Here is a 12419-nt window from a genome sequence, read left to right on the forward strand (position 1 = left end):
AAAACATGTGAAAAAATTTAGTACTTAATGAAATTATAAATTAATAGATATATTACAAGAATTATTTAATGAGTATAATAATAAAGTACATAGAACAATTTGTATAAATCCTGTAGAAGTTAGTAAGAAAAATTAATTCTTTTTAAGTTCGTTCTGACAATGCTCTTGGAGCATTCTCAACTGGTTTAATCTTTAAATTACTGTAAAATTTAAGAGTTTCGGTAAGCTGAGTATGTTTCGTTATTTCTAACTACATAGAATATAACACCATTTTCTCAGGGTTCTGCAATCCAAAAAGATAAAAATGAGCTGATTATGTACTACCATAACAAACTGAATAATATTATTTTATCCTAAAGTAATTGAAGGGGTGGATTACAAAAGAGCCTAAGTCATTTTTTTTGTCAATTTTGAGATATTGGTTCTATTAAGTTCCATTTTAGCATCTCCGTATATTGAACTGAGTTTCATGTCAAAATTCCATAAATCAAATTAATTGTAGGTAAAAGAAAACAGCGTTGTTTTCCAAAATGTCCTCAGTCAACAGTATTTTCTGAAGTTATTTTCTAACTCATGCCTAAAAACACTTATAAAACTCTTGCTATAGATGATAATTTCATCGTTATCTTACGAAACGTAGGTAATTACAATTTTCTTTTATGTAGATTACTTTTCTTTCACAGAAATATTAATGATGGAAATACACACAAAAACATCGTCTCCTGAAAAACTTACTTTTTTGACTTAGGCACTTTTGGAATTGGGCTCTTCAATTATGTATCATCAATTAATTGTGATCTTTAACTCTTTTGCAAAAATTCGCTGGAACAGATTTAACAGGTTCTGGAATGATATTCAAATAAAGTTAAATAAAATTCCACCGAATCATTACTTATCCTCAAAGATAATAAATAATGACGAAGAATTTAGATTTAATTGGTAGATGAGAATAGAAAGGAAACGTATTAATTGAATGTAAAATCTGAAATATAACCAATGATGTTGACTTATTAATATCTTTTAATTAAAGTTTTATTTAATATATATATATATATATATATATATATATATATATATATATATATATATATATATATATATATGTATATATATATATATATATATATATATATATATATATGTGTGTGTGTGTGTGTGTATGTATGTATGTATGTATGTATATATATAAATCTCGAAATATCACATATAATTTATTCGCATTGAAATTGTTCATTTTCAATCATTCCAGGATTGTGTAAACCTACCGAAGGAAGTATTTTTGTCAACGGATTGAGTGTAAAAACACAACTTCGTAAGGTGCGAAGAATTCTTGGAGTATGCCCTCAAGATAATATACTTATGCATGATTTAACTGTAATCCAGCAATTACAATTCTTTGCAAGGGCAAGTAAAGTTTGCATTGTTACTAGTAAATCGTTAGAAACTCTCTGACTTTACAGCCCACGAAAGGCTTGACCCATTAAACTGCATTAATCTGTTTCACATGTAACTATATCGGTTCCCTTCTTTGCTATGTTTTGTTCTCATCACTTAAATTACTGCTTTTAATTTAAGTAATTTTCTAATTAAATTATGATACTTAGCGCACTCCAAAAAATGTTATCCGAGAAGAAATGATACCCTCTATTGCGACTAATAAAAGATGAACGACCTAATCTTTAGACGACGAAATATGCCATCTCGGAAACTGAGTTAAATATCTATAGTATTTCCCATAGTGCTTTTTATTCATAATTATCATGTAAAGACCTTATATATACTGGTGGAAATATATACACAGTGTACATTTACTAACAATCTGCATACATCATTCAATTCAAGCAAAATTTGCACTGTAGAATGTGTCTATAGTGTGCATTACGATCTAAATTTGAAGCGCCACCACAACAATCACCGCAGAGAAGAAAATAATCGTAGTGTATAGAAGGCGCACTATCAGTAAGTAGTTTTAATGTTATTAGACGACCCAATGAATGTACTTATGTTTGAGAATCCATTGTGTGTGGGTTATAGTCTGAATCCACTACTAGAAACAGACCAGCAAACACCTATTGTGCAATTAAGTGACTTTGAGTGCAACGCTATGGTAGGAATGTGTACATTCGGGTGACCTTTGCGCAGAATTGTCGCTTGCATGTGTCATTGGTCCATCGGTGTTGTACAGGATAGAAGACAGTGGGTTCCCACAACACGTGTGCTCCCGCGACACAACAAGAAGTGTTTGGAAAGAAGGGTATTTAGTGCTGGTATCAGAGAAATCATAGCACATGCAGGCACATAAACACTGAACAACCTACTGTTGGTATTATGTACTTTTCCATGTACGAAATCTGCTCTAACGGGAGTATTCTAGGCTTTTCCTCACTCTTACGTATCCTCTGATCTATTTAAAAGTTTGTTGTTTGTTTTGTTTATTAACAAACAGTTTCAGGTAGAAACACAAGAAGGCAATTTGGAAGGAAGTTCTCCAGAATCTGTATTTCAATATCTATGCCAGAATTGCCCTAGCGAATGGGAAGAAAATCTGAAAGGAAACTCTCCAGAGCCTATAATTCAAGATCCAATCCAGAATTTGTGGAGTGCAATTCGGAAAGAAGTTCTCCAGAGCCTATATTTCAAGATTTATTCCAGAATTCGCCTGGTAAGACTAAAAGAGAATCCTAGGAAAACCTTATTCAGGATGGTTAGCTGCGGAATTTGAGCCTGGACCTGCAGACATTTTACATTACGTCACCAGTATAAGTAGTTGACGAGATATTGTTTATCAATGGTGGGTAACAACAAGAAATATGGCTACTAAAAATTAGAAAATAACTAACTATGAAGATACGAATGTGCTATTTTTTTTTTTATTAGATGTTAATCTGTAATGTTCGCACGACTGCACTTATCTGTCGTAATTAGAGTTTTATAATTTATTGCTTGTTACAGTGCTCACGTAATTGATAGATTTACTGCACTTTACAGCTAAAAGGTAAAGGAAAAAGAGATGCAAAAGCTTTAGCACATATCTGGTTAGAGAAGGTTCGACTTACTGATTCAGCACACAAAGTAGTTGAAAAGTTATCCGGTGGCATGAAAAGAAGATTATCATTAGCTATTGCGATGGTTGCTGCACCAGAGGTTAGGCAAATTTATTATTATTATTATTTTAATATGTAGTTTATGGTGCTTTTAATTTCTACAAAACTTTGTGGATTAAGAGACACGTAAACTATTACATAAAAATTAAGAAATACCCATACTGGCGATGTTAGGAAAGACCTTTAGTACAGAATCTACAAAGGGCCTATCTGGTTGCAATGATATGAATAGACTTTGGGGAATATAATTGAAATTCAGCTCAAATGTAGAAGAGACCATGTAGATTCTATATTTTAAAAGCAAATTCTCGTAAAATGAATGGAACATAGTAAAAACCCACGAAACGTGAACATTAAGGTTAATGGAAAATGAATAAAAAAAATTAATTCGTCCTCATATCTCAAAAACTATAAAAAGGAGGTGGCTAATTGAAAGCTTATTGCAAAGACATAATGAATACCTTTAAAAAAAGATGTATAGCATGTAAGGTAAATATGGGTAAAACATTGTCAAAAGTCAACTTGTTTGAGCAAAATTAAATAATAAAATATATGCATAATACCCAGGGGCCCCACGCGGAGGTTACGTGCTTGTAATATTTCGCATCTTGATTTGGAATCTCCAGACTCGATTCAGCACGCAACGGGACTTTTGACCTGAACACGTGACACAGTCTGGTCCTTATGGCAAACCGAATAGGCCCTTTAGAGATATTTCTGGTATTGATATCAGTGCTAATTGCCTTATCTCTTGTGTTTGGTGCTCTGATAGATTCTATTGTTAAAAAAAATTCAAGACCAGTATTCATCGCAAACAATGTTACTCCGTCCACAATCTAAAATTTATAGCATATATATATATCTTTAATCCATGTTCTGATCATAAGAGGGAGATAAAGAGACTTGATTACAGTTATGTCTTTCTGAGAGCACGCACTATGGTTTCTATTTTAAAATTTTCCAGTTCAAATATTTTAGCTTTCAAGATGGCATCCAATTTATCCAAGTGTCTTGTCATATTTTCCTCCTCTTCCATATATGACAGATACTTTGTAAGATAAAGATTATTTGATTACTTCTTATAATTGTTGATTCAACTTTCGTAACAATCATAGAGTATATTGAAAATATTCAGTTAACTTCCGAGCACCAAATATTTGAGAAATGCAATACTAATTTTTGACTAAAAGCGAATCAATGGTGATGGTGTTTACTGTTAAAGAATAAAAATAGAAAATATTGAGGGAAAAAGAGAAAATAAAAAAAGAGACAGTGTCCTATCTGGTCTCTAAAAACTCATTATAAATAGATAATAACATATTCTTTATTGGGATGTAAGTGAGATTTCTCTAACCTTCAAGATTATGTACGTAACTCTAATTCTACGTAACTCTAATACGTACGATATTCTAATGACACACTCAGGAATTCTAACTACCATTCAACTTATAAATTTATATAATTTCTGAATACAACTTGAACTGTCAAGCTTCACCCCTGGATGCGCAAAAGAATAGGCAAATTAACTCCGCCATATTGCAATCCACATTTCCATCATTTGACGTGTGATCTTTCGTTTTGACAAAGTGTATCCAGTTTCTACCCGAGTAAGTCTGTTCCCTTTATTTATCCTTACATTTTTATTTATTTTTCTCTCCTGTTTTTATGCTCCGTGGCCAAGACTCCAGAGAAGAGTCGAAAAATTGGAAGTGCAAGTGGTATTCAGGAATTACAAAACCTGTAAGTAGAATATGTACTCTTTATTCATTAATAATTACTTATATAAAAGTACCTTATTCTAATGTTAAGGCAATAATTATGTATGTATCTACAAAGAAATTTTATTGATTTCGCAACTCATTTTTGAATTTCATCGACTTTTTAAGTGTTACATTAACTTTACTTTCTGATAATAGTAAGAATAGGGCTAAATTTGAGAATAATAGGTTAGACTTTAGAGGAAAGATGGAAAATAACTAAATAAGATTAAAAACAACCTCATGGTGTGAAATAAAATGGTGTAGCGCCTTAACTGTCTTCGAATTGCCCTCACTTCTTTATTTTGGAATAATTTATGAGTTGGCTGTAATAACCCTGGAGAAATAATTTAAGTGAACACTATTGATATCTATTGATAAAAAGAAAGGTGCAATGCAAAATATGAACAACCTGGAACATTCTAATACTCGTCTCCAAAATACTTACAAGGATATTTTCCGTATTCAACCATCGTGTTCTCTCTTGACAGATTTATTGCAAATTATCATCTTCAGTATATTTCAAGAAAAACTTCTTCCCTATCCTTGGACTGCGACGATTTGGAAATTCACATGCTTTTACTTCATATTCCTATTGTTTTATTCGTAATTCGTAAAATTCTATATTCTTGCAAGGAGCCCACACAACTATAAAAACCGTGAATAAGCCGTAGATTTCGTCATCAAATCTTGAAAATCTAAATAACAAATACTACTACTACTACTACTACTACTACTACTACTACTACTACTACTACTACTAATAATAATAATAATAATAATAATAATAATAATAATAATAATAATAATAATAATAATAGAAAACTTATTAACGGAAAATTAGAAAGAAATTCTAATTATTAGTGTTTTCCCCTTTTCCTGTATGTACAGTTGATTTTGCAATGTTAAACAAGTTTAATTATTCCATTGCAGCGTGCCGACCGTCGCGCCGCGCCTTAAGTCACACCCACGCATTGGTGCTGCACCGGGAAGTTTTACAGTCAATCAGTAAAAGTTAATTTTATCAACTTTCTGACCAAAAAACTGAAAAATTTTGGACTGTGAAAACCATTAAAACGCCGTAAATTTGACTATTTAGTTAGAGTGAAGAAAACCCTGTTTTGTCAAGCGTGATAATAATAATAATAAAAAAACGCGTGTGCTCAACCTCACTAATTCCACGCTAACCGATCAGCTAACTTATTTATTACAAATTAATCTTTTATTTATTGCAAATTAGTCTTTTAGGTGCACCTAACTACTAAGCTATTCATACACAGCACAAACAATAACTAGCATATGTATAATTCCCATTGATTAATCCATTTCAAATTTCATTAAATTATATCCTGCACTTATAATTAAACACAAACCTCGCTAGTAATAAATACATAATTAATTTCTGTTCTTACAATTTCAAGTATAATTCCAAAGTTATAAATAGAATTTTTCTAATATGATGACTTTTACGTACAGTAATAATTTCTTAGAACAAAATAATCGTACTAAGATCGTGAATAAATAATATAGATAGATGAGTGTTCTTTATTAATCTAATTTGTAATCACAGTATCTTATTCCTGTCCAAGTTTCCTTTCTCTGTTGTTAATCCAACTTCAATCTTAGTATACAATACCTGAAACACGTTTCTTTTTATGTGCAACGGGGACCGGTGCATAATCCAAAACATCTTTAATATTACATTTAGAATTGTAACGATGTTTAAGAAGATCAGACACCGTGACACTGCCTTCTTTAGCTCCTGTGGTATATTCCTTGATCCTTGTGACTAGTATTTTTGTCGTACCAATAAAAGAGTTTCACATTCTCATATAACTTCTTAAACTCAACCTAACGAGGTTTGATATACAAAATAATTCTTACAGATGTTTTTAGCAGTCTTAAGGGGGCAGACTACTAAATATTTTTCAAAAACTAACAAATTTTCTTTTGCCCGTTTTTCGTAAATGAAGAGAGATAATGAAATATAACTTACCACAATAATAGATAATGTTATTGTACACCCGAAAATATGAATCGGGAGAATCATCAGTGTTACCGTCCATAGAAATTACAGTGTGTCCAGAATATGAATTACCCAAAAATCTAGATTAAGACAGCGACTAGAAAAACGAACTCAACGGTAATTGATGACTTATCATGTTGTCTTGGTTCCTTGTTAACTACTTTTTAAATAATGTTTGCATTTATGTTGTAATAACTTATTTATTTTGTAATAACTTATGTAAGTTATTACAAAATAAATGCAAACATTATTTAAAAAGTAGTTAACAAGGAAGCAAGACAACATGATAAGCCATCAACTACTGTTGAGTTCATTTTTCCAGTCGTTGCCTTAACCTAGATTTTTGGGTAATTCATACTCTGGACACACTGTAATTTCTATGGATGGCAACACTGATGATTCTCCCGACCCGTATTTTCGGGTGTAGAATAACATTATCTATTACTGTGGTAAGTTACATTTCATTATCTCTTTTCACTTATGAAAAACGGGCAAAAGAAAAATTGTTAGGTTTTGAAAAATATTTAGTAGTCTGCCGCCTTAAGTAATCTGAACGAAACTTCTGAAATGCGGGGATTTGTACAGCCTTAAGTCACCATATAGAGTTGTCAACATTGAAATATCTCTAAAGTGCTATAATAATTTACCCTGTATAGAAAGAAAAATAGAAGATTGTATTCATTAAGATCAGTTTGGATTCAGAACGAATAGAGGCACAAGAGAAGCAATATTGTCTTAAAGCTTTTACTGACAAGAAGCTAAGGGTAAATATGGAAGTTCAAATTGCCTCCATAGACATAGAAAAAGCCTTTGGCAATATCAAGTGGAACTTGATGCTTAAAATCCTTTTAAAAAATGTAGAAGTAAACTTTAAACGAAAAGATCAGAATAATTATTAGAAGACGGAAAATAGAAACGAAAATAGAAAAATGTGTAAGGAGGAAGATGGCTATCTTTACTCCTTTTCAAAATGTATATGGAAGACACCACGAAGACTGCTTAGCCACAATCATAAATAAATATGTACATCACGTGAATAAGTTTGGTTTGTTTGGCGTGATCTGTTCTCAAACAATATTAAAACTGGACGTGGTAGTAAGTTTCTAGAGGGATTAGAGTAGAGCTTATATTCTTGGGGTGCCGAATTGATTGCACAAAACCGCTTCTCTCTATCCACTACCTTTACACTCTATAGCGATCATCGTTAAAACCGAAATTGGTTGATTTTCTGCCATTTTTGGATGTAACAGAGAGACTAGTGTGGAGATGGACCTCTTAGTTGGTTGCAGAAAACCGCTTCTCGCTAACTGTTATTGTTTTTACTCTATAACGATCAATATTAAAACCGGAAGTGGTTGATTTCTGCTATTTCTACTCTGAATAATATGCACCTATTCTTAGAACGCAAAATCAATTTCAGAAAACCACTTCTCGCAATCTCGTATTGCTTTTGCTCTATTTAGATAAATATTTAAGCCTGAAGTTGTAGTGACTTTCTACCACTTCCGGTTTTAGTAAAGAGTTAAAGATGTAAATGAAATGCATGCTTGGAACGCCAAATCGATTTCAGAAAACCGCTTTTAGTTATCTATTACTGCTTTTGTTCTATAATGGTCCACTTCTTGTTTGAATATCGCCTCCACTGAAAAATTCAATTCTTAACCTTTGATCTTACTACATCCTGACCAAATTTGGTACTGATCCATCATTTATTTTCTTCCTGAATGGATGGACTCACTGTAAACCAAACTTCTTACTAAAAATGAATAATATACTATATAACGCCACTTGTTTTGCAGCTAGAAAAAGCTTTGATAACTGAGAATGAGAGACCTGGAGTCCTCAAATAAGTATGCACTCGGTATGAAACAAAAATGTTCAGACTCAATTTTATGGCAATCATCTGGCTGAAGACAAAGAAATCAGAGCTTTGATAACTGAGAATGAGACACCTAGAGTCCTCAAATGAAGTATGCACTCGGTATGAAAGAAAAATGTTCAGACTCAATTTTATGACAATCAGCTGTCTGAAGACAAAGAAACCAGATATTTTAAACAATCTCAGTACCTCTGATGGAAGATGTAGAAAAGAAACAATACCCAAACAGCTCAAGATATAAGACAACACCTTTCAAGATCAAAAGGCAACTTACAAAACATTTCGTCTTCAGGCTATAATTCAGAAAGTTGGACTTTACGAAAAGCAGAAATTGAAATGTTAAAGTTCTCATATTGCTGTATTCACTAATATATCTGTTCATAATCAAAATGGAAATAGTATTTACCTTGCTTTTGGGTTATAATTTTTATCCACACAATATTTCTGCTATAGCCATTTCAGAGAAACTGTATTTGAGAATATCTCGAGCTGCTTCGTGGATCACATGCCCACGTTCTTCTTAAAATTACCTTTTGTATTGTGTCTGTATGTTTTAAAGTATATTAACGAACCTTATCTTTTCACACTTTCTATCTTTAAAATTCAGCACAGTAATATGATAAGTAACAAAAAATATTTTTAACTTGCAACTAGAAACCACTATTTCCACTCTTTGATGTAGTCCAATACTTTTTGCAGTTTTGCCAATTCTCATGTCTGCCTCCTTCCATTTTAGAATGGTTTAAAATTGGAATCCACACTTGATATCCAATACATAATGTATATTTTTGATTCCAAGACGATCCTCATTAAATAAATAAATAAAATAAAAAAATAAAAAAAAAATAAATCTCTACAGCATGCGGTGGGTATATTTTCACAGTTTGCTATAAAACTACACTAAAAATCAAATCAAATACAAACCCTCAGTCCCTCATGGGGAAAGATCCACACTGAATCTGCGAATATTCAAGGCTAAAGTGGTAAGTGAGAAAGAGGTTTATTCATCCCATTAAAGATTCTGATTCTGTTCAGTAAAGAAAAACTCCGAAAAACGAGACAATCCCATATGTTACTTGGAATTTATTCTTGTTTTCCAATATTTTATGATTTAATACCATTGTTTGTCTAACGATCCACTGTCTTAATTTAATATATATAAATTCTTATTTCTTAGTTCTTACAAAATAAGATTCGTAAATGGATTTTCCTTTGTTGCACTTCTGGTTTACTTACGGTGCCAGGGTACAGTTCCGGTGCCTGATACATGTTTATCACTGCTTATGCATGTTAGAATTTCTCAAATATATCCAATTTTCGTCGCACGTTATTATTCTCTTTAGTATAGTTTCTTTCACACATCACTCACCTAGAGTTGAACTATGGTCAATTCGAGATGTACAATTCCGCGGTTTCCGACGCTTTTGCCAAGGTCGAGATTGGATATGCGACTAATAACCCAGTGCTGGACGTTGGATTTGCCTTCCTCTTTGTCATAAATCCGTTACAATTTATAACATCAAAAGGGCTTCAGACAAGCCGCAGAATGTTTACTTACTCTTTTTGTCAAATGTTTTTAACATTCGAAACACTTTAGTACCGTAATATTATAATTAACTATGCCTTTCAGGTAGTAATACTTGATGAACCTACTTCAGGGTTGGATACAGAATTCAGAAGACATGTGTGGGACCTTCTGTTGGTAAAGTAAATTTTATTATTTACAATATTTTTTATCTAAGGTATACAGTATTTTAGTGAGAAATTTATAATAATTTACGAATCCAACCATCCTAAATTTTACACTATTACGCAACATATTATTGAAGCAAAGTCGAAGTTAGGTTTGAAATCAGTCAAGAATAAACGATTAATTCTACCCGAACCACAGGACTGTTTCGAAAGTAATGCCTCCATTATTTTTCAAAGCGTAGTATTAAATAAAGCACAGTTTCAGCTCTAACACTATTTTCCTATTTGATTACTATCTTTCTCCGCATATTTTGCCAGCAGTGTATGTAAGTCTCTGTGCTACACTCGTAAAAATCATGGTAGAGCTATCACCTCTGGTGCATGGGGCTCTGGATTCAAACTCTGCTCCAGCCAAGTGAACTTTGTGATGGACAAACACTGTGTGTGTGGGTTTCCTCGGGGTTCTCCCGTCTCCTCCCACTTTCTTCATTTCACCATTTCATTCATTTCTCATCATCACCGTCTCCTTTAGCGTAGCCGGCATAGCGTAGCCAGCGTAGTGCAGTAAATGAAGCTCAAATTTTAATGAAGAAAGGAACAAATTAGTAACGAGCTTAAAATTGGTACAGATGTTGGGAATGATGTTCTAAACAACATTCTAAAAGTCCTCTGAAATCCCAGGTGACCTTCGCCGCCATGTTGGAAAATGGCGACCGGAAGTGTCAAATGAACAATACCCAGATAAAACTAGCAATATCTTCGCTATGGTTGAACATAAAGAGATAAACTTAGTGTCGTTTTATAGAACATAGATAACACAATATTTTTTTAAAGAAAAACAATTTTTTATAAAACGCATACTTTTAGAAATATTTAGCTATAAATTCTAAAATTCCAAAAACTACCGTCAAACTGATTAAAAATTTTATTGAACTTAGGATGTAATTATTAACAAGTTAAAATTTGACATAGATGTTGATAAAGATTATTTAAATGACATACTAAAATCCCACAGCTTCTTCGTTCGCCATATTGGAAAATGTACAAATGTTCGAAGTAATTGAAAGATAATATTTTGTTAAATGAAATACAAAATCTGGACCGGGTTAAATATTTGAGAAACTGTAAACGCAGTCGATCCGAAGCCGATTGGGATCAATGGTGGTGCAAGGGGAAAACATTATTATGTATTTAAGGTTGTCCTCCGCCATCTTGGAATCAACTTGTTTATTTTAAATGGCAACATGGTCGTGTGACATTAAACATCCTCGTTCGAAGAGAAATCCAATGGTAAGGTTATTTTTCCAAAACCTACAACTGTTTTGAAATTGTGAATAGATTTAGAATATGTTATATATGAAATTCTGTGAAATGTGCTGTGCGAAAAAAAAAATGAAATCTTTAAGTTTTACGTCCCACGGTTATGCCGGTTAGGCTAAAGGAGACGGTGATTATGAGAGATGAGTGAAATGGTGGAATGAAGAAAGTGGGAGGAAACGGGAGAACCCCGAGAAAACCCACGAGCACGGTGTTTGTCCACCACAAAGTTCACTTGGCGGGGGCTGGGATCGAACCCGGGACCCCAAGCACCAGAGGATGTGCTGTGCGAAGTTTTGAATTGAAGGATAAAGATAAAGTAAAAAGCAAGCTTTGTAACATGTCACATTACGTATTCTTTAATAACCAGGAAAAGAGAGAGCTAACACACATGAGACAATTACAATCACATGACATGTTCAGCATGCCCACCGTTCTGTTCTATGCATATCCTTAACCTTGAGACACAGTGCTTAGTACTCTGCGAAGCATAGTTGGTCATATTTGTTCACAGATAGTAATGATTCTCCTTTTCAGGTAACCAATGTCAATAATTTTACACTGGTAGACAATAGCTTTAAAGTGCCCCCAAAGATAGAAATCCAGCGGAGGTAGGTCGGGGACCTTGTTGGCCACTCAACTGG

General features: G+C 32.9%; 1 protein-coding gene across 2 annotated transcripts in view; it reads left to right on the forward strand.

The window, feature by feature from the left end:
- Positions 1 to 12419, forward strand: part of LOC145686627 (phospholipid-transporting ATPase ABCA3-like) — a 252882-nt gene that overhangs the window by 132440 nt on the left and 108023 nt on the right. For both annotated transcript variants that reach the window (XM_081760095.1, XM_081760094.1), the window contains exons 9-11: positions 1250 to 1404; positions 2989 to 3144; positions 10397 to 10468. In XM_081760095.1, coding sequence (XP_081616221.1) covers positions 1250 to 1404; positions 2989 to 3144; positions 10397 to 10468 — 383 coding nt within the window. The remainder of the gene's footprint in view (positions 1 to 1249; positions 1405 to 2988; positions 3145 to 10396; positions 10469 to 12419) is intronic.

Source organism: Thermobia domestica, chromosome 5 (genome assembly GCF_964235325.1).
Source record: "Thermobia domestica chromosome 5, izTheDome1.hap1.1, whole genome shotgun sequence".
In the NCBI taxonomy this organism is placed as follows: domain Eukaryota; kingdom Metazoa; phylum Arthropoda; class Insecta; order Zygentoma; family Lepismatidae; genus Thermobia; species Thermobia domestica.